Consider the following 27,624-nt stretch of genomic DNA (forward strand, 5'->3'; position numbering starts at 1 on the left):
TCAGTTTAGGCTACCATTACCTGAGATTACTGCAATGTCATCTGGTTTTATACTTAACCCCAAACTTACACTTAACCCCACTTAACCCCAAACTAATACTTAACCCCACACCCCACCCCCACCAATTTTCACAACAAAACCCAAGTATCTTTCAAAAATTCAACCTGAACAGGTTGACATTCTTGCTTAAAACTCTTTAACTGTTCTCAGGAAAAAGACTTCCAGATATGGTTTATAGACTCTTCTGCACCTGACCAAGGATTAGCTTTTCGGTTACACCTCTCATTTCCCAAATCATTTCTTCCTTTAACACATGAACTGCCACATGAGTTGTATTTAACTCCCACTAGTTTTGAGCCCAGGGCCTTGTGAAGCATATGTAACTCACATGTCTCTTCGCCTTGGGAGCCACGAGAACTATCTTTCAAGTTGCATAAAACTCACATACAGAAAACAATAAAAAACAAATTTTTCATTAAATTAGGAAGGATCATTTTGTTTTCAAAGTTTTTATTCTATTTTCATAACAAAACACCACAGCTCCAAGGGAAAAAAATTTTTTTCTAGTGTGGCCATCAATGTGTGTTAAAGCACATTACACTACAACCATGGCCAAGTACTCTATAAGCAGTTTCCCAAATATGCCAATGCCCACTCTTGACCCAGGGCCTTTGCACAAGCTATTCCATCTATTTGGGCTAAGTGTCCTTCCTTTGTAATCAATCACCCAAAGCCCTGAGCAATGGCCACCCTCCTCGCATATATACTCTTTCTAACCTCAGCAAGGAGAAAATCTTCACACTACTTCTATGTTAGTATTTATCTCAACACCTGGCATGTAATAAGCACTCAATAATTATTTGCTGAATAGATGTGTAAGTAGATTGTAACTTTCTGGATTTAAAAAAAAAAACCCACAAAATTCCAAGGTCAATGAATGAAAGCCATTTCTGTCACCTCCATTAATTCAACGTACAAAGTGGGCAATTGACCTAAATTTTTATTTTATCTGTCTATTGAGTCAAAACTAGTAATAACTTGGTTAAATAAACAGAATTTACATGTGTGGGCCCAGAATAATCAAAATGAAGGGGGAAACACAGTATTTTATGTTCTCTTTTGCCTTGTAAACTCCAAGACCAATTCATTTGAAATTGCTGAGAACCTTTTGATGCAAAACACAGAATGTATGAAAAGCAGCCAAGCAAATGTGGATACATCACAGAGGCAGAGCCCGAAGCAAAGCAGAGAGTATGAAGAGACGACATCAGACTATAGGAATGTAGGGACTTTAATAAAAAGGAAAGGCTCGGCACTGCTCCTGTCCTTGTCCAGGCTAACGCTCCGTGTAATCACTGCGCATGCCTCATGATGTTGGCAGCCTTGAGAAAGAACGGAGGCATTCTACTGGGCCATAAAAGCCTTTCTGGATTATTCAACAAAGAGAGATACAGCAAAGGGGAAGGAAACACTTACTAAGCAACAGGACTAGGTGCCGGGCCTGCATGTATTTTCCTTATGCTTCACAATAATATATTTTCCCCATTTACTGATGAAGAAATAGGGTTCTACAGTCACCTAGCTAGTCCTGGTGACCTTATACTCAGTTCTAACTCAAATACATTTTCGCCTGTCCTAGAGGCTGGGAACAGAACAGTGAGCAAGACAGATACCATCTCGGCTCCCAGGAAAACTTAACAGTTTTGTGGAGAGAGACATACCATAAACAGATAATTTTAGAAGGTGATACAATTAAGGGGTGTTAAAAAAAAAAAACAAAACTGAGGGATGTGACAGAATAACTAGGAAGGCACTTTAGGTTGCAAAGTTCTCAGAGATAATTCAAAAGATAGTTTTGAAGAGAGAGTATGCCAAGCTACAGAAAATGTTTGATAAAGTGACTATAAAGTTAAACCTTAAATGGAAGTCTCTAGAACTACTAGAAGTAAAAATTTGCCATTCATTCCCTGATTATTAGGAAAGAGAACTGTAGAGTTATCCCAGTGATAACCTAAAGCAGTAAAGTTAATAGTCACCAGACAGTGAATACTGCCACATGAACCAAGTGGCCGTTTGGGGCAATGGGCTAACCAATTTAACTCCTAGATCCCCCGACAACTACAACAGGGCATAATTAAACAACTGCTGAGTGAATATATGAAGGAAAGAAGGAAAGAGAACAATGTTAAGATGTCACTGTCGGGTTAAATCCCTTTTCAGGCCAAGTGGCTTCAATTCACCCCACCCCATTCTGCCACCAGTCTTAATCACAAGAAGCAGGTGAGGGAAGTGGGATTAGTGCAAATCCATGAACAATACCGTACTGGGAAACAATTAGCATATGCCACCCCGTTCCCCAGCCGATGGTCTGAAACCCCATCTTGAAACAGTTAAGCTCCACTTAAAATAAGTTTAACATCCAAATAACTAAAAATTAATAAAGAGGTAATTATTAGGCTTCTTTAATGAAATTTTTCAACTAAGGGCTCTCCTAATTGAAGATACTCAGGATACTTGTTAACAGGTACTTGTTCTACATATTGCATATACACCAAGTTGGGACGATCTGTTTACCAACCATGCTGGATTGGTACTCCCTGAAGGGAGGCACAAAGTACATACATCTCTCTGTGTTGCCTCAGGCTGTGTCCAGTTTATTTTTTTTTTTTTTTTTTTTTTTTTCTTTTTATTTTCTTTGAGACCATGAAGGTATGTGTCCAGTTTAAACTGCAGGTAATCAATGATTATAGGATCTGGGTTATAAAAATTAAATTCCCCCCAAACTTTTCAGTAGCAGGGCAGCTGGGTAGGGTGAGGACCACCCTTTATTGCCATTATCTGCTCCGCCTGCTCTGCAGTTCCTGAAGTTCTCATCACCACATATCACTCTTTCAGTATCTGTTGCAGAGCTGAAAGAACTGGAAAAGCCTTAGAAGTCTCTACGTCAATTTTCAGACATTTATTTTTAAAGGACCATGCTAGTGTCGACAGAGAATAACAAATGACCATTCAAAGCTGAACAACAGAGCTGAGTTTGTAGCAAAGATGCCAATGCTTCCTTTCTGGGAAGCAGATGAAATGACCAAAAAACACTTTAAAATTAAGATACCACTTCTGATCAACGCAATCAATTATTGTGATATTTCAGTAATGAACCGGTGACATTTCTTTCTGAGACAGAGCAGTGTTGTGAATCATGGTTTACTACTACAATACCACAAATATACTCAAAATAAGGATACACGGATGGGGGGGTGCTTTAGTAAGGATTATATTCATTTTCTCCAGTAAGAAACTTCCTCTACATGTGCTATCACATTTTTAAAAAGTAAAACCACAAGATGCAAGTTTTGCTCTTCGTAACATCAGCCTCGTCTTTTAAGTTTTTAAAGCTTCAATTTACACTACCTACAGAAAGAAAACTTCAACAAAAGGTACACGTTAAACACTATCCATCCGCACACTTGATGTATTTGCTTCTGAATTACCATCATTTTTGTGAGCCATAGGATTGGCTCTGCAGGATCTTAGATCCAAAATGGCAGCTGAGCTTCTGAAACTCACCAGAGCTATGCTTACCACACATGAAACCAGGTCTTATTTATGTCACCTTTCAGCTGCCTGGTGGAAAAGAATATTTATAAAACCTTTCCAACAATCAGATGCCATTCTGTTAATGTTCATGATTATATCCTTCTCCCTTTTGCCTAAGAGAGCAGGCACTCTGCTCAGGGTCTTCTGCTCTGCAAACTGAATTAACCTGCCATTCACATGTTTACCCAGTCCACAAAAACAAGCTAATGGCAAAACATGGAAAATGTAGGTTTTTCTTTCTTCATCAGTAAGGCCAATTTAGGAAATAGGTGTAAAATTAATCATCTAACAAGTAAAGCCCCAAATAAGCGCTTTCATTTTCAGAAAAACAACAACAAAAATCAGAGCTCTAATTTTCCTTAGGTTCACCACAATACAACACTCTCTATCACTTGGGTAATTTCTGTATTTTTTTCCCTTTAAATTCAAGCTGTAAAAAAATTTAAAGACACAAATTTGTTTCAGACCACCTCTTTAATGTAATGTTTCCAATCCCACTTACACAAAAGCTGAATTTGTATCACCAAGAAATTTACAATGCATCTAAACAATCACTTCTCTACTTTTTACCATTACTAATATACTAAAAACATTAATTTTTTTAAAAATAAAATACTTGCTTTTCAGAGACAGAGGACTTTAATTATCTTTACATATTCAAATGGAAAGTCTTTTTGTTAAATTAGCGTGAAAGTCCCTTCATCTACACACAATTGGCCCAAAGAAACAGGCCATTTTCAGCACAAGAGGCCAATCCATTTTAACAGTGAATAAAGCTTTTGAAAGCACTACACACCCTCTTCCAGACTGTCAAATTTTCAAAATGGTCCAGCATTTTTTCATTTTATCTTTTTTTTAACACTTTCAGGCCCAGTAAGCATCTCATAATTAGATTAATTAAAAAGGAAACAACAAAAAAACACTGCTTCCTTCTGATCAAAATTATTCCATTTATGCCTAATTAGCTTTAATCCACGTCTACATATTTAATGATGGGGATATGACAATTCAACCCATTTGCATATTTTAAATGCCTTTTCTAAACTATACTTTGTAACAGATTTAGAAGAACAGTCTCTTTCTCATGCCAATATGCCACAGCATAAATCAGAAGGATACAAATTAGGGAAAAAAGAGAAAAGAAAACAAGGCCTCTCAGAGCCAGGGATGTGCTGAGGGGGGTGGGGTAATTTACCCAGGGGTGGGGGCAATTTACCCGCCACATCACAACTACAACCCTTTCAGCCCACCAGACCGAGAAGCATTACATCACACTCTCACAATGATAGGGGGAGGTGGCTCTGAGAAAGCAAGTTTTCAGCTTTCTTTCCTCCCTGCTCTCAGGCTTCTAGAATCCTGCACTAGGAGTAATGGAATTTAACTTCAGGCACTGCACAGTTTCAGGGGCTACTAACAATCGCACAGACACAGACTTATTTATGTGACCCTAAATGACCACTTCACAATGGATATATGGCCGAAACAGGCAAACGCTAACACACACACATGCTGAATTTGTGCTGAAAAACCCGGTTATTCATCTGCATAAAATTAAACAAAAATTTTATTTCGTGAGAAATGGAGAAGGCCAATCTACAGGGAGAACTGATAAAGACATAATCCTAATCAGGGTGAATAGCTGTTTACATCTTTAAAACACCATGTTTACAAGATAGTCCTACCATTTGGTCAAAACCATGATCAAAATAAAAGCGCATCTGGCTGCACATTTGAGAACACACACAGAGACCCAGTGCAAATGAGCGCGCGCGGAGAGGAGAGGGGTGAGCCACATACTGCTTGGGAGGTTTTCAAGCAGGGGAATCTACAAACCTCAAATCTCCTGGTGTTCACCCGCCCCCAACCTGATGTTTAAAATGTATCAGGTCTTACTTTAGGTTTTATATCTCTCTAGGAAGAATGGCCCAGTTTAAAAAATAAAAATTTAAAGGCTTTCTCCTTCTAGGGCTTGCCCTCCCAGATCCTTTGTCGGCCTTAGCAGCCGAAAGAATGCAAACCCATTTATATTTATGCAAATTTTTGCAGCAGATTTAAGGGGGGAGGGGGAGGTCTGTGTTTTTTAAAAACCTCTTTCTAAATAGCAAATTTCCAATTACTCGTAGCTTCATTTATTTGCAAGACAGAAACGAAGATGAAAATCTGCATATAAAATAAAGTGCAATCAAATCACTTCAAAACCTAAATATTTTACCAAGTCTTTTCCATTTCTAAAATGCCGAACCAAAAGTACATCACGGGTCTGATTTACACAGATCCACGAAATGTCTGAAGCCAGTCTCCATGCTAGACAAATGTCGATTTGCAACACCACCAGTGAAAACGGTTAGACAAGATCCATATAAATCAATTGGTTTTAAAAAATTGAAAATATTTACCAACCTCATAAAGTGCAGCAGTGCTTAAATCCAGCAAATTGAGGCATACAAGGTAGAAATGGAAATGAAAAAAGGTCCAAAAAATGAATTCTTTTTGTCTATCTGTTTTTTGTATTTTAAATATTCAGAAACCAGCAGAGACTCTGTCGGCCATTTTGGCTTGAACTAACTCTCTCTCACTCACTCTCCCTCTAGCTCTCTCTCTCCCCCTCTGTCTCTAAAGGAAGCAGCTTTTTGTGACCTTCAAATAGAGGCGGATCATGTGACTCTGGGTAGGTTTGTCAATCAGGAAAGGGGAGGGAGCTGAGGCTGAGACTGCCTTAAAGGGGAAGCAGCCCTTTTCCACTCACTTTCATTTGTGAAATGCTGTTATCTCATACTCTCCGCCTACAGACACTGCATGTGAAAGTGGCAACAGCATAAGGGTAACAGATGAACAAAATAGAAAAACCTTTATTGGTTTATAGAAATATGCTCAGTTGTTAACGTTTCTTATCCTGGCTCACTTGCTAGTTATTCTCCAGGATGTCTGGGCAAGCACAGGCTGGCAAACTGCTCTGTTAAGGGGGCTTAAACAAAGCTTTAGCCAAACAAGAGACTTTAGTTTTGAAAGATTAAGGTGAAATATAGGGCACAACTGATTTCCAACAAGCTCCTACAATGCATAGGGGAAGAATGAAAGGAAATACAAGTATAAACTGAGTGGCAATTCAGAAAGGTTAACTGACTTATCCTAAAAACAGGGACTGGCTTCCCAGTTCTGAACTCTACATTTATTGTTTTGTGTCGTATCTGTGTTCAGTACCTCCTCCCCCAAACCCAAGTAAAAACTATGCTATAGCACTGCAAACTGAGTTCCTCTGGGCTGGGGCAGGTCTGAGTCATCTTTAATCCCCTCCCCCACAACAGGAAGTAGCTCTGCAGCTGACAGAATAAGCACTAAATTAAAACCTACCTGGTTTCCACCAGCCCTAAGTCCCTTCTTTCCCCTATATGCATCTCCCTTCCTACCTACCTAAGAAACCCAACCTGGGTCTGCTTCTCTAGCTCTGTGGCTAATAGGCTGCATAACTTTAGTAGTAATGGCAAGTCTCTGACTCCATCACCCCTCAGTTTTCTCATTTGTAGAATGTGGAGATTGAACTTCGATAGATGGTATCTTTGGTTTCTTTCAGCTCTAAAACTCTGCACTTGGCTTCTTTCTTTTAGCAGTCTGTTCATCTTATCCTGGCCATCTCAGGAGAAAGCTTCTTAACCCTTCCAGTCTAGACTAGGCCTTCCTGTTAAACACTCCCATAACACGACTTCTTCGGAGCAATGGTCATAACTGTAATTTACTATTTGAAAAAGAGTTTGCTTAACACTGGTCTTCCCCAGTAGATTGTAAGCTGTGTAAGGGCAAACACACCTCTTCCTTCACTGCTCTGTGAGGCTCCACACCAAACCCTGAAAAGTAGGTGAATAAATGAATGAATGGATGACTCGGACCCCATTCAGAAGGGCTGGGCTGAATAAGAGGATACCTGCCACCCAAATATAAAGAATTTAAGGAATGAAAGTCAGAGGATGAAAGTTCCCAGAAACTCCTTTCCATCTATCTGTTCAGAGAATTGTGTGAGGAAACAAAGTAACTAAAATGGTAGAAAAGCAGTCAAGCATGCCTTTTGACTATTAGACTCCACCTGTGTATGTAAGTCAGGAAAGGGAGATTCCCTAGTGTGCGTGTCCCAAATGAACTAGGCTGTCATGCCAGCCAGCAGAGAACTGATTGATTCTGGAAGCCCAGTTTTCCTTGAAAAGGAACCAATGAATGCTTTTAAAATCCCACACATTTGACATCCCAGCTTCTGGGGCTTTATACAGTCTCCCTCCTTTGCTTTTCCACTCAGACAGGAGAACAGGAAAGAAGCTGTTTTGGAGCAGGCACAGGCCAATGCCTCGACAATCTGGCAGCCTGAATATTTGTGACGTAACATGCTTCCACTGTCTTTGCCCAGCACTCAGTGGAAGAGCAAGGCCCTGGACCAACAATTGAAATGTAGGCAAAAGCAGGAAACTCCTTGGATGGAAATTCTGATTGAGTCTATTTTTATCCTTCCAATACCTTCCAGATGAGTTATGGAAAACTTCCTTACGTGCAACATGCTCAATATGTTAGAATGCATGGAGACTACGCAGCCACCTTGTTTTAATTTGTGACGGACACATTTCTTTATGAAACTGAATTTTGCTAAGTCTCTATTCCTCAATGCAGAATATTACTGTGTACGAGTGTTTATATGTGTTGCCTTGTAAGTGTTAAATAGCAAGCTGCACGAAGAACCTCAAAACATAATACATTTTAAAACAAAATGTTGGTTCTACTTTCAAATAATATGCTCAATATTTTTTCTTCAACCTCCAGATCATCTTTTTTTGTGCGATACTCCTAAATTTAAAGCAATTAGTCCAACCGTTCATCTAAAAGAAACAAGTATAATAAATACACTATTTTCCTTGTATTTCCTGACATAATGGACTTTATGATATATTTATTATCCTTTTTCAAAGCAAACAACTAAGGCAGTGTTTTTAAATTATATTATTACAAGGTAAGGATACAAAGTAATAAAAAATTTACTTTCTCAAAAACAAGAATTTATATATTCAAATGAGTATCTTTCAAAGCTGGCACCTTTGTAAGTTATATACCAAAATATTTTTACCAGTAAACACGATTGAAACAAAAATGAACTAGACATGTAATTCAAAAATCTAGAAAAAGAAATCCCCAAAAGAAATTAATAATCATAAAAGCATAAATTTTAAAAAATAACCAAAAAAAAGAGTAGACTGAATCAATAAAATGAAAAACAGTTTTTTGTTTTAAAATAAATAAATAAAAGTATGGCCAGTGGCTCAACTTGTAATCCTAGCACTTTGGGAAGTTGAGGCAGGAGTACTGTTTGAGGCCAGGTGTTTAACACCAGCCTGAGCAAGAGCAAGACCCTGTCTCTACAAAAAATAGAAAAATTAGCCAGGTGTGGCAGTATACACCTATACTCCCAGCTACTCAGGAGGCTAAGGGAGGAAGATCACTTGAGCCCAGGACTTTGAGGTTGCAGTGAGCTAAGATGATGCCATTGTGCTCTAGTCTGGGTGACAGACAGAGTGAGACCCTGTGTCAAAAACAAACAAACATAAATAAAAGTAGATCATCCTTTGGAAAATCTGATCAATTAAAAAAAAGAGAAAAGGCATAAATAAACATCAGGGCTGAGAGAGAGGATATCATAACTACAAATTTAGAGAAGATCTTTTAAATTGTGTGAGAATTACATATTACTTTATGTCAACAAATAAAGATTAAATAAAATAGATGATAGTCAAGGAAAACTCAAATTATCATAATCAACTTAAGAAAGATTAGAGAAACAATCACCCATAGCAGAAATCTGTAAGATATCCAAAGAGCCACTAAAACTGCATCAGGCCCAAATGGTTTTCTTCTGGGCGTACGCTACCAAATTTTTATGGAACAGATAATTCCATGTTATCCCTACTATTCCAGAATGTATAAGGATAAGGGAAAAAGATTTCTAATTTCTTCCATGAGGCTAACATATTTCCAGTACCCATCTGGGCTAAGACGGTACAAAAAAATAAAACTGTAGACCAATCTTCACTTGTGAAGACAGATGCAAAAATCTGAAGTAAAATATTAGCAAATAAAATTCAGTAGTTTTTGGCCAGGCTCAGTGGCTCACAACTGTAATCCTAGCACTCTGGGAGGCTGAGGCAGGAAAACTGCTTGAGCTTAGGAGTTTGAGGTTGCAGTGCACTATGTTGACACCACTGCAATCTACCTGGGGCGACAAGAGTGAGACTCTTAACAACAACAAAAAAAGAAAATTCAGTAGTTTTGCCCAGCATTGTTGTTCATGCCTGTAATCTCAGCAATTTGGAAGACTGAGGCAGAAAGATCACTTGTGGCCTGGAGTCCAGGACCAGCCTGGGCAACACATCAAGATCCCATCTCTAAAAACATGAAGAAAAATTAGCCAGGCATGGTGACACGTCTGCAGTCCTGGCTACTTAGGAGGCGGAGGCAGGAGGACTGCTTGAGCCCAGGAGTCCAAGGAGGCAGTGAGCTATGATAGTACCACTACACTCCAGCCTGGGCAGAGGAGCTAGACCCCATGCCTTTAAAAAAATAATAATAATAATTCAGCAATTTTAAGAAAATACCTCATTATGACCTGGTAGGGTTTATACCAACATATAAAGATGGTTAAATTACAACAATACAAGGATAGTTAAACTACGCATTTAGGTAATTCTTCACTTGTTCAACAAATACATACCAAGTACTTTCTATATCAGATTCTGTCCCAAGTGCTAGGGATATAACAGTAAACCAGAAGGTTGTTGTCTACATGGAGCCAACATCTTCATGGGAGAAGGAATTCACTGAGAAGGAAATGAAGAGTTTGAAAGGATATGGAATAACCGAGGGAGGCTCACTTTAGATAATCTAGTTAGGGAAGGCTTTTCTCGAGAGTGACCTTTAAGCTGAGGTGAACAGCAAATGCTTGAGTGGTCAAAGAACAGGAGGGATGATCAGGAGGCTACCATATGTGAGCAGAGGAGAGAGACAGGAAGAGCTACATCATACTGAGCCCTGCAGGCCACGGTAAGGGTTTTATTTTAGGGATAGTGGAAAGGCGCAGGAGAGTTTTAAGCAGGACAATGAACGGCGCCATTTTATCCATTAGTTAGTTGCTGTCCCCTGAGTATCTAGGATCTATAAGCTTTTTGGGGACCTAGAAAAATGTATGGGGCTTGAAAAAATTATAACCATAAAAAGTAATAAATGCTTACATGTATATCTGTATCTATATCTACTATCTATCTATCTATCTATCTATCTATATCTATATATAGATATATATATACAGTTTGTTTTAGAGCTGGGGTCTCAGTATGTTACCCATGCTGTGAACTACTACCCCCACTAATGTCCTTGGAATATAACCACCCATGAATTCCCTTCATTGTTAAATTTAGCATTTATAAAATTTTCATTATATTTTAAAACAATTCTCACTTTGCAAAAATTCCTAAATATGTTAACCATCAAGAAATCTTAGATAATTATCAATTAAATCAGTTACTTGTAGCCAAAGAATTTCAAAAGCAAAATTATAAAAATTCTTTTAAACTATGATAGCAAAAATACATAAATAAAACCAAATATTTGTATGGGATTCCTTTCCATTTTTTCTATAAACATGGGATGAAGTCTTCAAAACCTCCCAAAGCAAGCATGCGAAGGAATCATGGAGGTCTTACAACCACTTTGGGAGAGATATGATTAGATTTATGTTTCCAGAAGCTCATCTTGGCTTCTGTATGGAGAATACACTATGCAGGATCAAGAGTTGAGAAGCAGGGAGACAAGTTGGAAAGTGACTATGGCCATCTAGGTGAGAGGGTTGCCAGACTGAGGCGCTAGAGGTGAAGAAATGTATACAAGTATGCAGTATATTTCAAAGGTAGAAGTGATCCTATTGTAAGATAATTGGCCCTTGTTAAGAATGCAATCTTATCGTGTTAGGTGACATGATAATCTGATCATGTCTCTCCCAAAGTGGTTTGTAAGACCTCCATGAGTCCTTCACATGCTTGCTTTGGGAGGTCTTGAAGACTTCATCCCATGTTTATAGAAAAAATGAAAGGGAATCCCATACAAATTATATAAGGCCAATCAATTCATTCAAAAATAAGACTCCAAACCCTGGACTCACTATTCATTCATGAAATCAAAAGCATTATTTGTTATATAGCACCTACTGTGTGATAGGTACTGCACTAGGACCAGGCCCAGGGGATCAAAAAATGATTATTAACACCTCAATGGACAAAGAAGAATATAAGTCCATAATTAAAATATTCCATAGTAAGTATCATAATTAAAGTATAAATAGAGATATAACATAGTTATACAGTGGGAATACAAAGGGCTACTGCTGGGAGAGTCAGAAAAGATTTCACAGAGGAAAGGCAAAGGCTTTTATTAGTTTTACCAACTTCAGTATTACCAAACCATGGCAAGTAGGAAGGCTGACAAGAAAAAATGTAAATGTGACAGCTCAGTGTTACTAGTGTTCTTACCTGCAACAAAGTCAGAAGGTAGAAATAGTAGCAAAAACTACATGAGGATCTCCAATGCAACTTGAATCTAATGATCTTTATAATTAAAAATTAGAATGTGTTTATGCTATTATTATAAATTAGAAAGCTAGCAGGCCTTTTAGGGAACATTAAAAAATATACTCAAATTCTTAAAAAAAAAAAAATATATACTCAAATTCTTTAGAACCAAGCCTCAAAAATTAAAGTTGCATTTGGAGGAAGCTTTCCTTGACATTTCAGGCTGAGTCAGGTAACCTCCGCTGTACTCCAGGGCACCCTGTCCATACCTCGGCAGTAGCACCTTTAGACCCTATTATTGTGGCCCACTTACTTGGCATTCCCTCCTCTAAACTATGAAGCCTTAAGAGGGCAGGGAAGGTGGGGTTTCTGGAGGAGTTCAATTAATGTTTGCTGAAAGAATGAACAAACAAATAAGCAAAGGAATGAATGGATGGATGACTATTACAATGCTAGGTACTTACAGGGTGTAAAAGAAGACAACACTTATCCTACAGTTGGGAGGTAACATATATACATGAGACAGTCAACAAGGAAGTTTAAGATAAATTGTTAACTGGATGGTTCTGCCCTGAAAGAGACAGGACTAAGAAATGGAAACACACAGCTCAGTTCGGCTGGGCTTCAAAGGAAGGAGAGGACCAGAATGGTCGAAACAGAACTGCTTTGCTGTGAAGCTGAAGGAGCTTAAGCTGAGGGACTCCTCACTTTCATGGGCGCCTCCCAAATCCCTAGCAGGTGTTCTAACAATGTGCCCAATGATCTCTTATTTTTTTCTGTTACCATGTATTTTTTTAAGTTTTTATTGGGGTAAAAAAAACACATAATATAAAATTTACCTTTGAAACCATTTTTAAGTGCACAACTCAGTAGTGCTCAGTATATCCACATTGTGAAATAGATCTCCGGAACTTTTTCATCTTGCAAATCTGAAACTCTGTACCTACTAAACACCAACTTCCCTTTTCCTCCACCGCAAGCCCCTGACAACTACCATTCTACTTTCTGTCTCTATGATTTTGACTACTGTAAGTACCTCGTAGAAGTGGAATTTCAACTTTATTCCCATTGCCAGTGGCTGTTAAGCATTTTGGAGATCCCCTAACGGGAACTTAAAATGAGGATACATGGCCAGGAGCGGTGCCTCACGCCTATAATCCTAGCACTCTGGGAGGCAGAGGTGGACCGATCATTTGAGCTTAGGAGTTCAAGACCAGCCTGAGCAAAAGTGAGACCCCATCTCTACTAAAGACAGAAAAATTAGCCGGGTATGATGGTGAATGCCTATAGTCCCAAGCTACTCGAGAGGCTGAGGCAGAAGGATTGCTTGAGCCCAGGAGTTTGAGGTTGCTGTGAGCTAGGCTGATGCCACAGCACTCTAACCAAGGCAACACAGTGAGACTCTGTCACAAAAAAAGAAAAAACAATTTAGGATACATTTATTTTGGGCTTAGTGGAATGTATTTATGTGGTTCTCACAAAATAGTGTATGGTTGAGATAACGTTCATCATCCTTTTTACAAAGATCTGTTACTGGGTCAATACTCTGCATCATGACAGAAATGTAGGGCCAGATTACATCATGACATAAATGTGTCAATTCAAAGATAATTTCAGATTAGTCAATGTACAAGAAAGTGAAGCCTTACAATCTTTTAGTGCACATATATGAAAGATACTTGGTAGAGGTTTGCCAAAATTGCCAACAATCTTATAAATTTATATGATGTTACCAATAACAAGTTGTGAAGCAAAAAGGAACTTTTCTAATCTATCAATAATAAAAACCATATTTTAATCAACCATGCTATAGGAAACGCTGATTTATCTATTCTTTTTTTAGAAAATATCACAGAATCTTTGTAATATGAAAGGATGATCAAAGAATATGTGGCCAAAAATATAGGGGAAAAAATTTCACTGGAATGTTTTAGGCAGTGAATTAATACAAATATTAGACTATTTTTTCTGAATTTTGTGGTATTTGTCAACTTTTTAAGTTGCCATTTTTGTGATTTCTTTCCTTGGTATAGATAAATATTACTTTTGAACCAAATTTTGTATTTTAAATAATTTTTTTTTCTGAGACAGAGTATGGCGTTGTTGCCTGGGCTAGAGTGCTGTGGTGTCAGCCTAGCTGACAGCAACCTCCAACTCCTGGGCTCAAGCAATCCTTCTGCCTCAGCCTTCTGAGTAGCTGGGACTTCAGGCATGCACCACCATGCCTGACTAATTTTTTCTGTATATTTTTAGTTGTCCAGCTAGTTATTTTATAGTAGGGACAGGGTCTTGCTCTTGCTCAGGCTGGTCTTGAACTCCTGAGTTCAAGCAATCCTCCCACCTCGCCCTCCCAGAGTGCTAGGATTACAAGTGTGAGGCACCGCACCTGGCCAAATTTTTTTTTTTTTAAAGAGCATGTCCACAAAATCTGGATTTGTGCCAGGTCAGAATAAAAGGTCTTGGCCAAGCACGGTGGCTCACACCTGTAATTCTAGCATTCAGGGAGGCTGAGGACGGAGGATGGCTTGAGGGCAGGAGCTTGAGACTAGCTTGAGCAAGAGTGAGACCTTGTCTCTACCAAAAAGAGAAAAAATTAGCTGGCCAACTAAAAACAGAAACAAAAAATTAGCCAGGCATGGTGGTGAGCACCTGTAGTTCCAGCTACTTGGGAGGTTGAGGCAGGAGGATCTCTTGAGCTCAGGAGTTTGAGGTTGCTGTGAGCCAGGCTGATGCCATGGCACTCTTGCTTGGGCAACAGAGCAAGACTCTGTCTCACACACACACACAAAAAAATTACAAAAAGGTCTCTTGACCTGAACAGAGGCATGTAAGTGGGAAGGAAACCAGATATGCAAGTATGATCTTAAGGAGAGCCACTGAAATGGCCAGGAAGTTCCTTTAAAGAGTAGTAAAAATATGTATAGGTATGCTAAAGGTATCTTATGGACGCCTTAAAAGCAAAGGAATAGTTAAGTCTTCGCTAAAAAGGCATTTTCTGAAAAATAAACAATGACCAACAACTGGCTTACAGGTAGGGATGCTTAAAGAGAAGAACAGTTATAAAATCAGGTCTATTGGAACATAATCAGGAAATATGTCATGTAAAGTCAAACATGACATATTATCAATTCACTTTTCTCTGCCTATAACAAACAAAATATTCTAGAATTAAGTTTTTTTGTTGGTTTTTTTTTACCTTTTTTTTTATTTCGGCATATTATGGGGGTACAGATTTTAAGGTTTCAATAAATGCCCTTCTCCCCCTCCCCCCACAAGTCTGAGTCTCCAGCATGACCATCCCTCAGATGGTGCGCATATCACTCGTTATGTATGTATATACCCACCCCCCTCCCCCCCTCCCCTAGAATTAAGTTTTTAATAACCCCACCTCAGACTTTTCAAAGTTAGTGTGTAGAACAGGGATTCTTAACAGTTGATGGGAACAGATCTATTTATAAGATAGGGTCTCATTACGTTGTCCAGTCTGGCTTGAGCAATCCTTCCAAGTAGCTGGGACTACAGGTGCGGGCCACCACACCTGGCTCAATATATATTTATTGGTGCTTTTTGTGCGCTACCCACTTTTCTAAGCAGTGACCAAGACAACAAAAATCTATCCTTGTAGAGCTAAAGATCTAGCATAAAACCTTAATCTGATCTTTTCTGAGTTGCGAACTTTTCCTCTTCCCCCCTTTACTACCTTTTTCCCACCTCCTCCTCCCCCACTTTGCCCACAGAGATTCCCCAGGGGAGGAAAACACAGGAAGAATGCTCTGCTAGAACCTGTATCCACACCCTGTAGTGATAATAGAATTTGGGGGAAATAAGGCCAGGTGTGGTGGCACGCACTTGTAGTCACGGCTACTGGAGAGAATCTCTTGAGCCCAGGAACTTGAGGCTGGCCTAGGCAACATAGTGACTCCATCCCTGAAAAGTAAAAAGTGGACGGGGCCGGGCGTGGTGGCTCACGCCTGTAATCCTAGCACTTTGGGAGGCCGAGGCGGGCGGATTGCTCAAGGTCAGGAGTTCGAAACCAGCCTGAGCGAGACCCCATCTCTACCAAAAATAGCAATAAATTAATTGACCTAAAAAAAAACAAACAAATAAATAAATAAATAAATAAAATAAAATAAAAAAAAAGATTAAAAAAAAAAAAGTGGACGGGGAGTGGAGAAATAAACACTAGCTTCTCTTCATGATACCACTGGAGATTTTTTTTTTTTTTTTTTTTTTGAGACAGAGTCTCACTTGTTGCCCAGGCTAGAGTGCCGTGGTGTCAGCCTAGCTCACAGCAACCTCAAACTCCTGGGTTCAAGCGATCCTCCTGCCTCAGCCTCCCGAGTAGCTGGGACTACAGGCATGCGCCACCATGCCCAGCTAATTTTTTCTATATATATTAGTTGGCCAATTAATTTATTTCTATTTATAGTAGAGACGAGGTCTCACTCTTGCTCAGGCTGGTTTCGAACTCCTGACCTTGGGCAATCCGCCCGTCTTGGCCTCCCAGAGAGCTAGGATTACAGGCGTGAGCCACCGCACCTGGCCACCACTGGAGATTTTTTATGCTGATCATATATTTCTTTACCTATTTTTACATAATGCTAAGAATTTCCAAACACTTAACAATTATATGAAAAACAATACTACCAAGAAAGAAGCCTTAAAACACCACTTTTGTTTTTTCTGAGATAAGGTCTCACTCTGTTACCTGGGCTAGAGTCCAGTGGCATCACCATAGCTCACTGTAACCTCAAACTCCTGGTCTCAAGCGATCCTCCTGCCTCAGCCTCCCAACTAGAGTTGCTGAGACTAATATGCATGGTACATGCTACTATGCCCAGCTAACTTTTCTACATGTTATTTATATGGACAGGGTCTCACTATGTTGCTCAGGCTGGTCTCAAAATCTTGGCCACAGGCAATCCTCCTGCCTTGGCCTCCCAAAGTGCTGGGATTATAGGTGTAAACCACCATACTTGGCCCTAAAACACCAAGGAACAGGATAAGTACATCTTGCCTTTCCAGTAATGTTTTTCCATAAATGCATATTACTTATCCATATAAATGAAATATAAAAAAATAAAACTTTTAAAAAATTAACTGTAATTTTCAGAGAGCTTATATGACCTACCCTATTCACTCTTGTTTAAAGTCAACACCCCAGCTTGTAAGAGTAACCCATACTGTTTGCAGTAATTTTCAATTGCAAAACACATGTCTATTCAAGTTACTCTACTGTAATTAATCCATGGCCCAGGCATCCAAGAAAACCTTATAAAACAGAATTTAGAATTTATTGTGATTCTGAGACCCTTGAGGATAAAAGGATGTTTTCAAATAATTAATTTTTAAGTAACTTCAATGCAAGTTAAAAAAATTTATTAGTAACTTTAAGTTCCCCAAAGATCTATTATAAATGTTGACGGTTTTGCTAAAATTCCTAGCAACAAAAATTCCATGAACATAAACTACAATCCACTGAAACTCTTTGTGGCATTTTCAAAATACCAATTAACTTGAAAATAAAACTCATTTCCTCCTCCTCCCCAAAATCTGAAAAGATTATACAGAAAAGCCAACTATTCTTCTGATGTCTAGCTTACTACAGTGTAATAATGATTTGGTTTACAGAGAGCTCAATTTGGTACATATTAATAAATTTATATTAATATGCACATATTTTAATGGCTCAAAGAGGGGAAAAACTGTGAAAACCTTCTATAAAAAATTAAATGTTAAGAAAAACCAAAAAACTTTCCTATGGCCAATACCAAGGTTTGTAGTTTTGAAGATGATTATCAATAAGACTTGTGATGTGGAAATACTTTCATTTTTTCTATATTTAGGAAATGCTATGGAGTTGCTCAAAGTTTTTAAACAAACACCCAAAAGAATGATTCCCAAAAAGCTTAGTGTTAAATTAGGTGGTCAAATATGAAATGAAGAATGTATTAATAAAAGGAATCTTTACTGTAGTAGAGATTTAGGAAGAATAAACTTTTAAAAGTTGCACTGCAGTATAAGATGAATCTGAGGAAGATACAGCTGTAAGTTAAGGAGTTAAGAGTAGGAGCAGAAATAAAAATAAGGCAAAGAAAAACTGTTAAGACTTTAAAAGTTTACATAATTAATAATTCAGAAAAATTAAAAAGGCATTTTATAACTAGCCATTTAGGTTGGGAAGAATGCAACTAGGAAGAAGACAATTTAATCAAGACAGAGTTAAAAAACAGTACCTGGAGCACTAAAGCATGCTATACCACACTAATACATTGGGGTATGGAGAGCAGTGCTGACTCTGTAAATTACATTTTCTCTGAATCATCAATATAAAACTGTCTTCAATAGTCTGATTTCCTTATAGGTCTCCCATGAAACATCTGAACAGATTCTCCCTTAGAGACCAAAAAAAAAAAAAAAAATGGCACCCTGGTGGGAGGGAAGTTGGCTTAAACCTGTAATCCTAGCACTCTCCTCTTGGAAGCCAGGGCAGGAGGATCATGTGAGCCCAGGAGTTCGAGCCAGTCGGAGCTAGAGGAAGACCCTGTCTCTAATAAAAATAGAAAATTAGCCAGTAGTCTCAGCTACTTGGGAGCCTGAGGCAGGAGGATCACTTGAGCCCAGGAGTTTGAGGTTGCAGTGAGCTATAATGAAACAAAGATGGTACCCAAAGGTAGTAGAAATATAAAAATACAGGAATTGATATAATTCCTATCAATTTTAAAAACTCTATAAATAATCTCTAAAAAGGGAATGTTATCTATAAAACATATATGAAATAAGATTTTTTTAAAAAACTTTTTATTTAATTTCAATATATAATTTCAATATATAATATATAATTTCAATATATAATATATAATTTCATTTCAATATAAAATCAATATAAAAGTTAATAATTTTACATTCTTTTTTTTTTCTTTTTGTACTAAGACTTTGAAATCCAGGCTGTAGTTTGCATTTAAAGTACATTTCAATTTGATCACTAAAGTTTTTTTTTCTAATTGTAGTTTTAAAAAAGTAACAAACAGGCCGGGCGCGGTGGCTCACGCCTGTAATCCTAGCTCTCTGGGAGGCCGAGGCGGGCGGATTGCTCGAGGTCAGGAGTTCGAAACCAGCCTGAGCAAGAGTGAGACCCCGTCTCTACTATAAATAGAAAGAAATTAATTGGCCAAATAATATATATAGAAAAAATTAGCCGGGCATGGTGGCGCATGCCTGTAGTCCCAGCCACTTGGGAGGCTGAGGCAGAAGGATCGCTTGAGCCCAGGAGTTTGAGGTTGCTGTGAGCTAGGCTGATGCCATGGCACTCATTCTAGCCTGGGCAACAAAGCGAGACTCTGTCTCAAAAAAAAAAAGTGAAAAAAAAAAAAAAAAGTAACAAACATTACCATCTTAACTATTTTTAAGTGTACAGTTCAGTAGGGTTAAGTAAATTCACATAGTTGTGCAAAAGATCTCTCAGACTTTTTCGTTTTGCAAAATTGAAACTCTATTCCCATTAAACATTAATTATTGCCCACTCCCCAGCCCTTGGCAACCACCTTTCCATTAATACTTTCTGTTTCTATGATTTTAACTACTTTAGATACTTCATGAGTAGAATAATGCAGTATTTGTTCTTTTGTAACTGGCTTATTTTGGTTAGCATGATGTCCTCAAAGTTCATCCCTATTATAGCATGTGACAGAACTTCCCTTTTAAGGCTGCATAATATTCCATTGTATAATAAGTATATGCCACATTTTGTTTATCCATTCATCTTTTGATGGACATTTGGGTTGCTCCCACCCTCTTGACTATTGTGAATAATGCTGTAATTAGCAGGGCTGTGCAAATATCTCTTCAATATTCTACTCTGAGGAATTTACTTTTAATAATGGCCTTTCATAAATTAACCAAAAGAATTAAGAAAATTCAATAAAAATTTAATAGAAAAATTCAATCATCTTAATAGGTTAAATAAAGACAAGTATCTTTTGAGAATCTGAGTCAATTTCAGCAGTGAGATTTAAAGCTTAGACTTGTTTGTAAGTTATATTGAAAAACAGAAAGGAAGGAAGAGATGAAAGGAGCTAAACTTATTACCACACCAAAATTGGTATTTAGCTTCAAAATCACTTTATTTTATTTTATTTTACTTTATTTTTTTGAGACAGAGTCTTGTTTTGTTGCCCAGGCTAGAGTAAGTGCTGTGGCATCAGCCTAGCTCACAGCAACCTCAAACTCCCGGGCCCAAGCAATCCTACTGACTCACCCTCCCAAGTGGCTGGGACTATAGGCATGCCCCACCATGCCCGGCTAATTTTTCTATATATATTAGATGGCCAATTAATTTCTTTCTATTTATAGTAGAGATGGTGTCTCGCTCTTGCTCAGGCTGTATTCGAAGTCCTGACCTTGAGCAATCCTCCTGCCTTGGCCTCCCAGAGTGCTAGGATTACAGGCGTGACAAAATCACTTTAAAACAAATATTCATCCCACAAATACCTAGACCAGGGGTCCTCAAATTTTTTAAACAGGGGGCAAGTTCACTGTCCCTCAAACCGTTGGAGGTTTAAAAAAAACTATGAACAAATTCCTATGCACACTGCACATATCTTATCTTGAAGTAAAGAAACAAATGGGAAAAAAATCCTCATGTGGCCTGCGGGCCATAGTTTGAGGATGCCTGACCTAGACCATCACCAATATAATAAATAAAATCAAATCAAAAGCCTGCCTGGGTAGAAACATTTTATCTGACATGAGCTTTTAATAAGCATGATCAAACACAATCTATGTGCAAATGCCTGCTCAGCTGCTTTTTGAAAAGTTGTCGTAGTTTTTATATTTACTCTAAAATTAAACACGTCATGCGATTAAAGCTGTGTAATTTTAATATAGTAATTATATGGCAATAAACTTAGCTTGTCTGAGTTTATTCACTTTGAGAGCTATTGAGCTGCTACAGTAGCTCTCAAAGTGAATACCGTCAGAAAAATTATATTAGATATACTAATAGTAAATAAATCCTATTAAAAAGCAACAATATTAAAACAACATATATAAAGTGTTTAAAGCTATACAGTCTACTAAATCTTATTCATACATACACACCAGAATTCAGTACACTGATCTAAATATTAACAGGTCCACACATATTTCTCAACATCAAAAGTCAATTATTTTTCAAGAGAGCTTTCTACATGCATAGCTACCTTAATCTGCCTGCTAATAGAACTTAGTTCCATTGAAATAAACATCACAGAAATAAAATATATTTTAAGGCTTACAGAATCTATGGTTAAAATGTTAAATGAGGAAACAAGGAAAATGGCACAGACGAGCTAACAAAATAATTTTACCTCTAATCCTTAGAAGAATTTGCTCTGTGACCTTGAGCAAGTTATATTACCCCTGTGCTCCACTGGCCTTCATAAGTGAAACAGGCTATTCACACAGGCTAATGCCAATGAATGAGAGCTATTTTGGAAATCAATTTGGAAAAAAATTAAGTTAGATGTCTGCCTCGCACCATACACAAAAATGAGTACCAGTTCAATTAAAGGTCTAAATGTAATAAATAAAGTAGAAAAATAAGGATATTTTATTATGTTAGGTATAGAAGACTTCTCTAGGCAAGCAAAAACATGAAAGTCTTTATGATTGATTTCACTCTATAAAAATTTAAAAGGTTTGTTAGTATGACAGATACCCAATGTTAAGTGATAAGGACTGTACGAAAATATTTAAAACATCTCAACAGATAAAGGTTAATAGCTAAAATTTATAAAGGGCTCCTAAAAGCTATAAAACCAAACAATTCAATAGAAAAATGGGAATATATGTAAATAGGTGATACATAAAATAAAAATAAAAATCCAATTGCCAGGTATGTTGGTGCATGCCTGTAGTCCCAGCTACTTTAGAGGATAAGGCCAGAGGATCTCTCGAGCCCAGGAGTTAGAGTCCAGCCTGGACAATATAGCCAGACCCATCACTAAAAAATATATAAAATAAAAATAAATAAACAGCCAATAAACAAAAGATATAATAATCTCATTAGTAAGTAAAAAAGTACAAATTAAAACAATAGAATTTTACAGTGGAAAAAATTTAAAGATAAATATTTTATTGTCATCCAAGGTATGGAGAAACAGGCACTGCCACACACTGTGGATGGAAATGAACCTGGTACAGCATTTTTGGAAGGCAAGTTGATAGTAGCTGCTTCCATGTCAAATACACATGCCCATAAACTACACTCCATCTCTAGAAATCTATTCTACAGAAATACATGTGTGTAGAAATATATAAGAATAAGGACATTCAATAAAATATTATTTATAATAATCAAAGAAATGAGGGTCACCAAAATATCTATTAGAAAACAGTGACCATAGTACATCTATTTAATGGAATGTTTCACAGATGTTTAAAAGAATGAAATAGGTAGGGAAAGACGTGAAATTACAAAAGCAAATCGCAGAAGAATTACGTTGGGAAAAAAGTCTATTTAGTTGTTTTAAAATGTGCAGAAAATGTTGAGGAAGATTAGGAGGGAAAGGAGTGTTTGAATGTTACATGACAAGAATGTGTTACTTTTATAATTGAAAAAAAATCCAGTTCCTAGATCTCCTATACTGATTCAATCATGCTTATAGAGTATAATAATCATTTGTCAACTGTAGTTCTGAAAAAAATTTTTTTTGGTAAATGTTTTTATTGTTGTTGCCTCAAACAAAAGAAGGCAGCATCTTTGCTCCCCATTCTCACAGAGAGGTGGGTGGATCTACAGAGGAGCTCAGAGTGAGAGGACTGATTTCTGCTTTACCACTTCAGTTTATGATAGCAGACCAGGTCCAGGAAAAACCACAACAGAACAGAAGCCGTCTGTGAAAAGGCTGGGTAGCATGAGACTTACGGAAGCACATAAGGGCAAACAGTAAGGATACCACACGTGACGTTTCAAGTCTGCTGGGCGTTGGAAACTCTCTGAAAGAAGTATAGTTTGTATAACATAAAACTTGTGGGAGAATCTGCCCCCGCAATGTTTCCTGAATACCTAAAGAAACTGATTCAGGACAGGGGCCACTAGTGCAGGTTTTTAGAGATAAAGACTGGTCTGTTTGGGAAATGGATACCCTCTAGAGAACAGAACTCCCACCTGTGTTTTAAAAATAGGCCTAATGCCATTTTCACTGTTTCCCCTAACTCCCTGTTATTCATGAGACTTTGATTTTGACAACTACAGTTTTGCTAACCACAGTATTTTTCAAGAAACACAGCTTCCAAGGATGGCAAAGGATTTGAGAGAGTAATATTATAAAACTCTTTAAAGTTAGTAAGATCTGGGTTCAAATCTAAATTCCATTTCAAGCTGCGTTACCACAGGCAAGTTATCTACCCTGATCTCTGAGTGAAATGCAGATAATAAGCTGTAACAAGTGGAAATGACAGGTTAAAAAACATTTAAGCAAAGTACCTGAGGCACAGAAAATCCTCGACAAATGGGAGGTATGATTTTTATATTATAAGACCTTTGACAAGACTACAGGGGTGAGGGAGTATGAGAGAGACATGGACAAAAGTGCCTGAAGTCTCTCTCCTGTCATCCTGTATGGACTAGGTGTCTTGCATTATAATTTGCTAAAGATGAATTGATTCCATCACCCCATGCAGAATATAAGTACATTTGATAGAATACAGCAAAGTTAGGATTTATACTGTAAGCTATTTTTAAAACTGCCTGGTTAGCAAATTAACCCAGCTGTGAAAATATCCTGGTTTCCATTCACAACAAATACAAGACAAGAGCCATTCTCCTTTAATCAATCTGGCCTGGTGGCAGCAACAGTCCATTCTGCATAATCGATTCCTAAAGGTTTCAGAGATATAATTTTCTTAAGACAGACCAAAATTAAACTATTTTCTAGGAAAGAAAAGGGATAAGAGAGAAGAGTTTCCCTCCACAGATTTTTGGTAAATTCTATGAATCACTGGCTTATTCAATTTAGGAGACTAATGTCTGAATAAAAAATAGTAGTTATGTCGGTACTTTAAGCCAGTCTTAACTGTTTTTCCTTTAAAAGGGCATATGAAAAACTGGTCTGCTCTGCAACTCAATTTTTCAAATTCTGTGACAGAAGGAAGAAAAAAATTTACTCACTGCTACCAAAAAGCTACCCAGCAGATTCTCAACTTCAGGTTTAAAATCAACCATCCCTTAAGAAGTCAGGAGAGAGATCCTGAATTATTTAGAATGTTGGCTAAGTTATATTATTCATAATTTTTGTTCCTTTGGAGAAACAATTTATTTAAACAAAGATCAGAAGTGTAAATAACCAAATGGAATAGAATTTCAGGAAGTACTATTCAAATAAATTCAAACTTGGATTGCAGGGAAGTAGTCTATTAATTTAGTTCACTTCATAAAGACATTGCTAAGAAAAGGCTGTACCATTTTATACTTTCTTTGGAAATCAACCAAACTGAATTAGTTCGATTTGGAACATATTGAGCCTTAAAGCCTTTTGCTAAAGCATAACATAAATTTTGATTAGTCAAGTGTGAAAAACTACAAAGCCAACTTTCTTGTCCCGCCAGTTAGTCAGTCTATAAATAGGACAATGCATTAACAGCCACCGAAGCAACTGGTGAGTTCCACAATGTCTACAACGTATATATCCCAGCAAACAAGCTCTCAGCAAGTTTAACCAAAGTGCTTCCAAAGAGCTGTAACACGATCCTTTTAAAATAAACTGTGACTCACTGTTTGCTTTCTTCACCAGGAGGTGGAGTCTTGCCATGCCCTTCCATTACAAAATCCTCCTGTTCCACCTGCAAAGGCAAGCACCACAGGTCAGTAGCAGTCAGTAACTAGGATGCATTCACTCCCAGTACCACGACCTGCCCTGTGCACAATCACAAGGCCATTTGACTACAGAAGCTTGGTCCAATCTCCAGGTTTCAATCTCCAGGTTTGCTGAAGTCACTTCTTAACTGACCAGATTTGCAGAATGAAAAAGCAAGCATGCTGATCTGCAACTCACATAACAGTGACAAAGGATTAGCATTCAGAATATAAAAGAACAGCTATGAATCAATGAGAAAAGACAACCTACTTGAAAAATTTGCAAAATAATGAGTAGGAATTTGACCAGAGAGAACACATAAATGGTTCCTAAACACATGAAAAGATGTTCAATCTCATGTCATCAAGAAAATGTAGGCAGGAAAAAAGAAGTTTCAGGCAAGACTCCTGGAAAGAGACAGGAGCTGGGAATAAACGTTGTATGTGTTATAGAAAAAAAAAAAAAAGAAAATACAAATTAAAACCACAAATTGTTACCATTTCACAAGTACCATGCTGGTTAAAAGTCGGGGCCAGGCCTGGTAGCTCACTCCTGAGGCCAGGAGTTTGATATCAGCCTGGGCAAAATAGCAAGATCCTATTTCTACAAAAAAATTTAAAAATTAAAAAAATAAAATTAAGACATCAGGTAATCATTATTTAAAAGTAAAAAAAAAAAAAAAGCAAACAAACAAAAAAAAACAATACATATTGGCCAGAATGTGGAGAAAAGGGAACACTTATATACTGTTGGTGGGAATGTAAATTAGTATGATCTCTATGGAAAACAGTATGGAGATTTCTCAAAGAACTAAAAATAGATCTACCATTTGATCTAGCAAAAATCGTATCAGAAAGATATTTGCCCACATATTTTACTGTAGCACTATTCACAAATAGCAAAGATAGGGAATCAACCTAAAGTGTCCATCAATAAATGAATGGATAAAGAAAATGCAGTGTATATATATATTCCATGGAATATTACTCAGCCACAAAAAAATGAAATCATGTCTTTTGCAGCAACATGGATGGAACTGGAGGGCATCATTCTTAAGTGCAATAACTCAGAAACAGTCAAATACTGCATATGTTCTCACTTATAAGTGGGAGCTAACTAATGTGTGCATCTGGACAGAGATAGCTGAATGACAGACACTGGAGACTCAGAAAGGTGGGAGGATAGGAGAGTGGAAAGGGGAAGTGGAAAGAGAAATTACCTAATGGGCACTATGTACACTGATCAGCTGATGATTACACAAAAAGCCCAGACTTTATGCAATATATCCATGTAACAAAACTGCACTTATACCCTCTATGTCTATAAACATAATTAAAAATAATAATTTCATGAGCTTGTTGGCTATAAGCACATTCTTTACTTTCATAAGTAACACTGCAATATTACTTTGCTCAAATAAAAATGATGCCCAGTTGAGAAAAAAATTTTAAAAGTCAGGCAATACCAAGCGTTGGCAAGGGTACAGAGGAACAGCAATTCTCATACATTCTAGTGGGAGAGTAAATTGGTGTAACTACTTTGTATTTACTGCACAAACTAGTAGTTATACTTCTAGGTATATGCCTTAGAGAAATTTTTGCACATACACAAAAATATTTATAGTAGTATTACTTTTAACAGAAAAAAGTACAAAAACAGACATCCATCAATAGTCAAATATATTAAATAGGCTATGGTGTTTTCAGACAGTAGAATCCTACACTGCATAACAATGAATGAATTACAGCTACATACATACCTCAACCTGGGTAACTTATAAAAACTTAATATCATGTGAATGAAGTCACAAAACAATACATATACAGTATGATTCCATTAACATAAAGTTCAAGCATATACATTTTTAACCATATATATGTGTGTTTATGTAGACACACAGATGTACATGCTTTTTTTAAAAACTATAAAGAAAAGGCTGGGCACAGTGGCACATGCCTAAAGTCCCAGCTACAGGGGAGGCTGAGGCAAGAGGATCTCTTCAGCCCAGGAGTTTGAGTCCAGCCTGGGCAACATAGCAAGACCCTATGTCTTAAAATAACAAAACTATAGGCCAGGTGCAGTGGCTCACGCCTGTAATCCTAGCACTCTGGGAGGCCGAGGTGGGTGGATCACTCGAGGTCAGGAGTTCGAAACCAGCCTGAGCAAGAGCGAGACCTTGTCTCTACTAAAAATAGAAAGAAATTAATTGACCAACTAATATATATAGAAAAAATTAACCGGGCATGGTGGCGCATGCCTGTAATCCCAGCCACTCGGGAGGCTGAGGCAGAAGGATTGCTTGAGCCCTGGAGTTTGAGGTTGCTGTGACCTAGGCTGACGCCACAGCATTCACTCTAGCCTGGGCAACAAAGCGAGACTCTGTCTCAAAAAACAAAACAAAACAAAAAAAACTATAAATAAAAGGAATGACTAATACAGAATTTAAGTAGTGACTGTCATAGGGAAGGAGGGGATTGAATCAGAGAGGGGTTGTGGGGCATGATTATGTTCTATTTCTTGGCCTATGCAGTATGGATGTGAATATCCTCTTCATAATTATTTAAGTGTGTGTGTGTGTGTGTGTGTATATATATATTTTAAAGTAT

The 27,624-nt window shown here is 37.6% G+C and overlaps 1 protein-coding gene across 6 annotated transcripts in view; it reads right to left on the reverse strand.

Moving 5' to 3' along the window:
- Nucleotides 1-27,624, reverse strand: part of TNRC6B (trinucleotide repeat containing adaptor 6B) — a 249,037-nt gene that overhangs the window by 137,423 nt on the left and 83,990 nt on the right. For 5 of the 6 annotated variants that reach the window (XM_012741670.2, XM_012741671.2, XM_012741666.2 and 2 more), the window contains one exon: nucleotides 24,937-25,004. In XM_012741670.2, coding sequence (XP_012597124.1) covers nucleotides 24,937-25,004 — 68 coding nt within the window. Of the gene's footprint in view, nucleotides 1-5,994; nucleotides 11,152-24,936; nucleotides 25,005-27,624 lie in introns of those variants that run through there. The other variant, XM_012741673.3, reaches the window with a different exon arrangement.

The sequence above is a fragment of the Microcebus murinus genome, chromosome 10, assembly GCF_040939455.1.
Source record: "Microcebus murinus isolate Inina chromosome 10, M.murinus_Inina_mat1.0, whole genome shotgun sequence".
NCBI classification, from domain to species: domain Eukaryota; kingdom Metazoa; phylum Chordata; class Mammalia; order Primates; family Cheirogaleidae; genus Microcebus; species Microcebus murinus.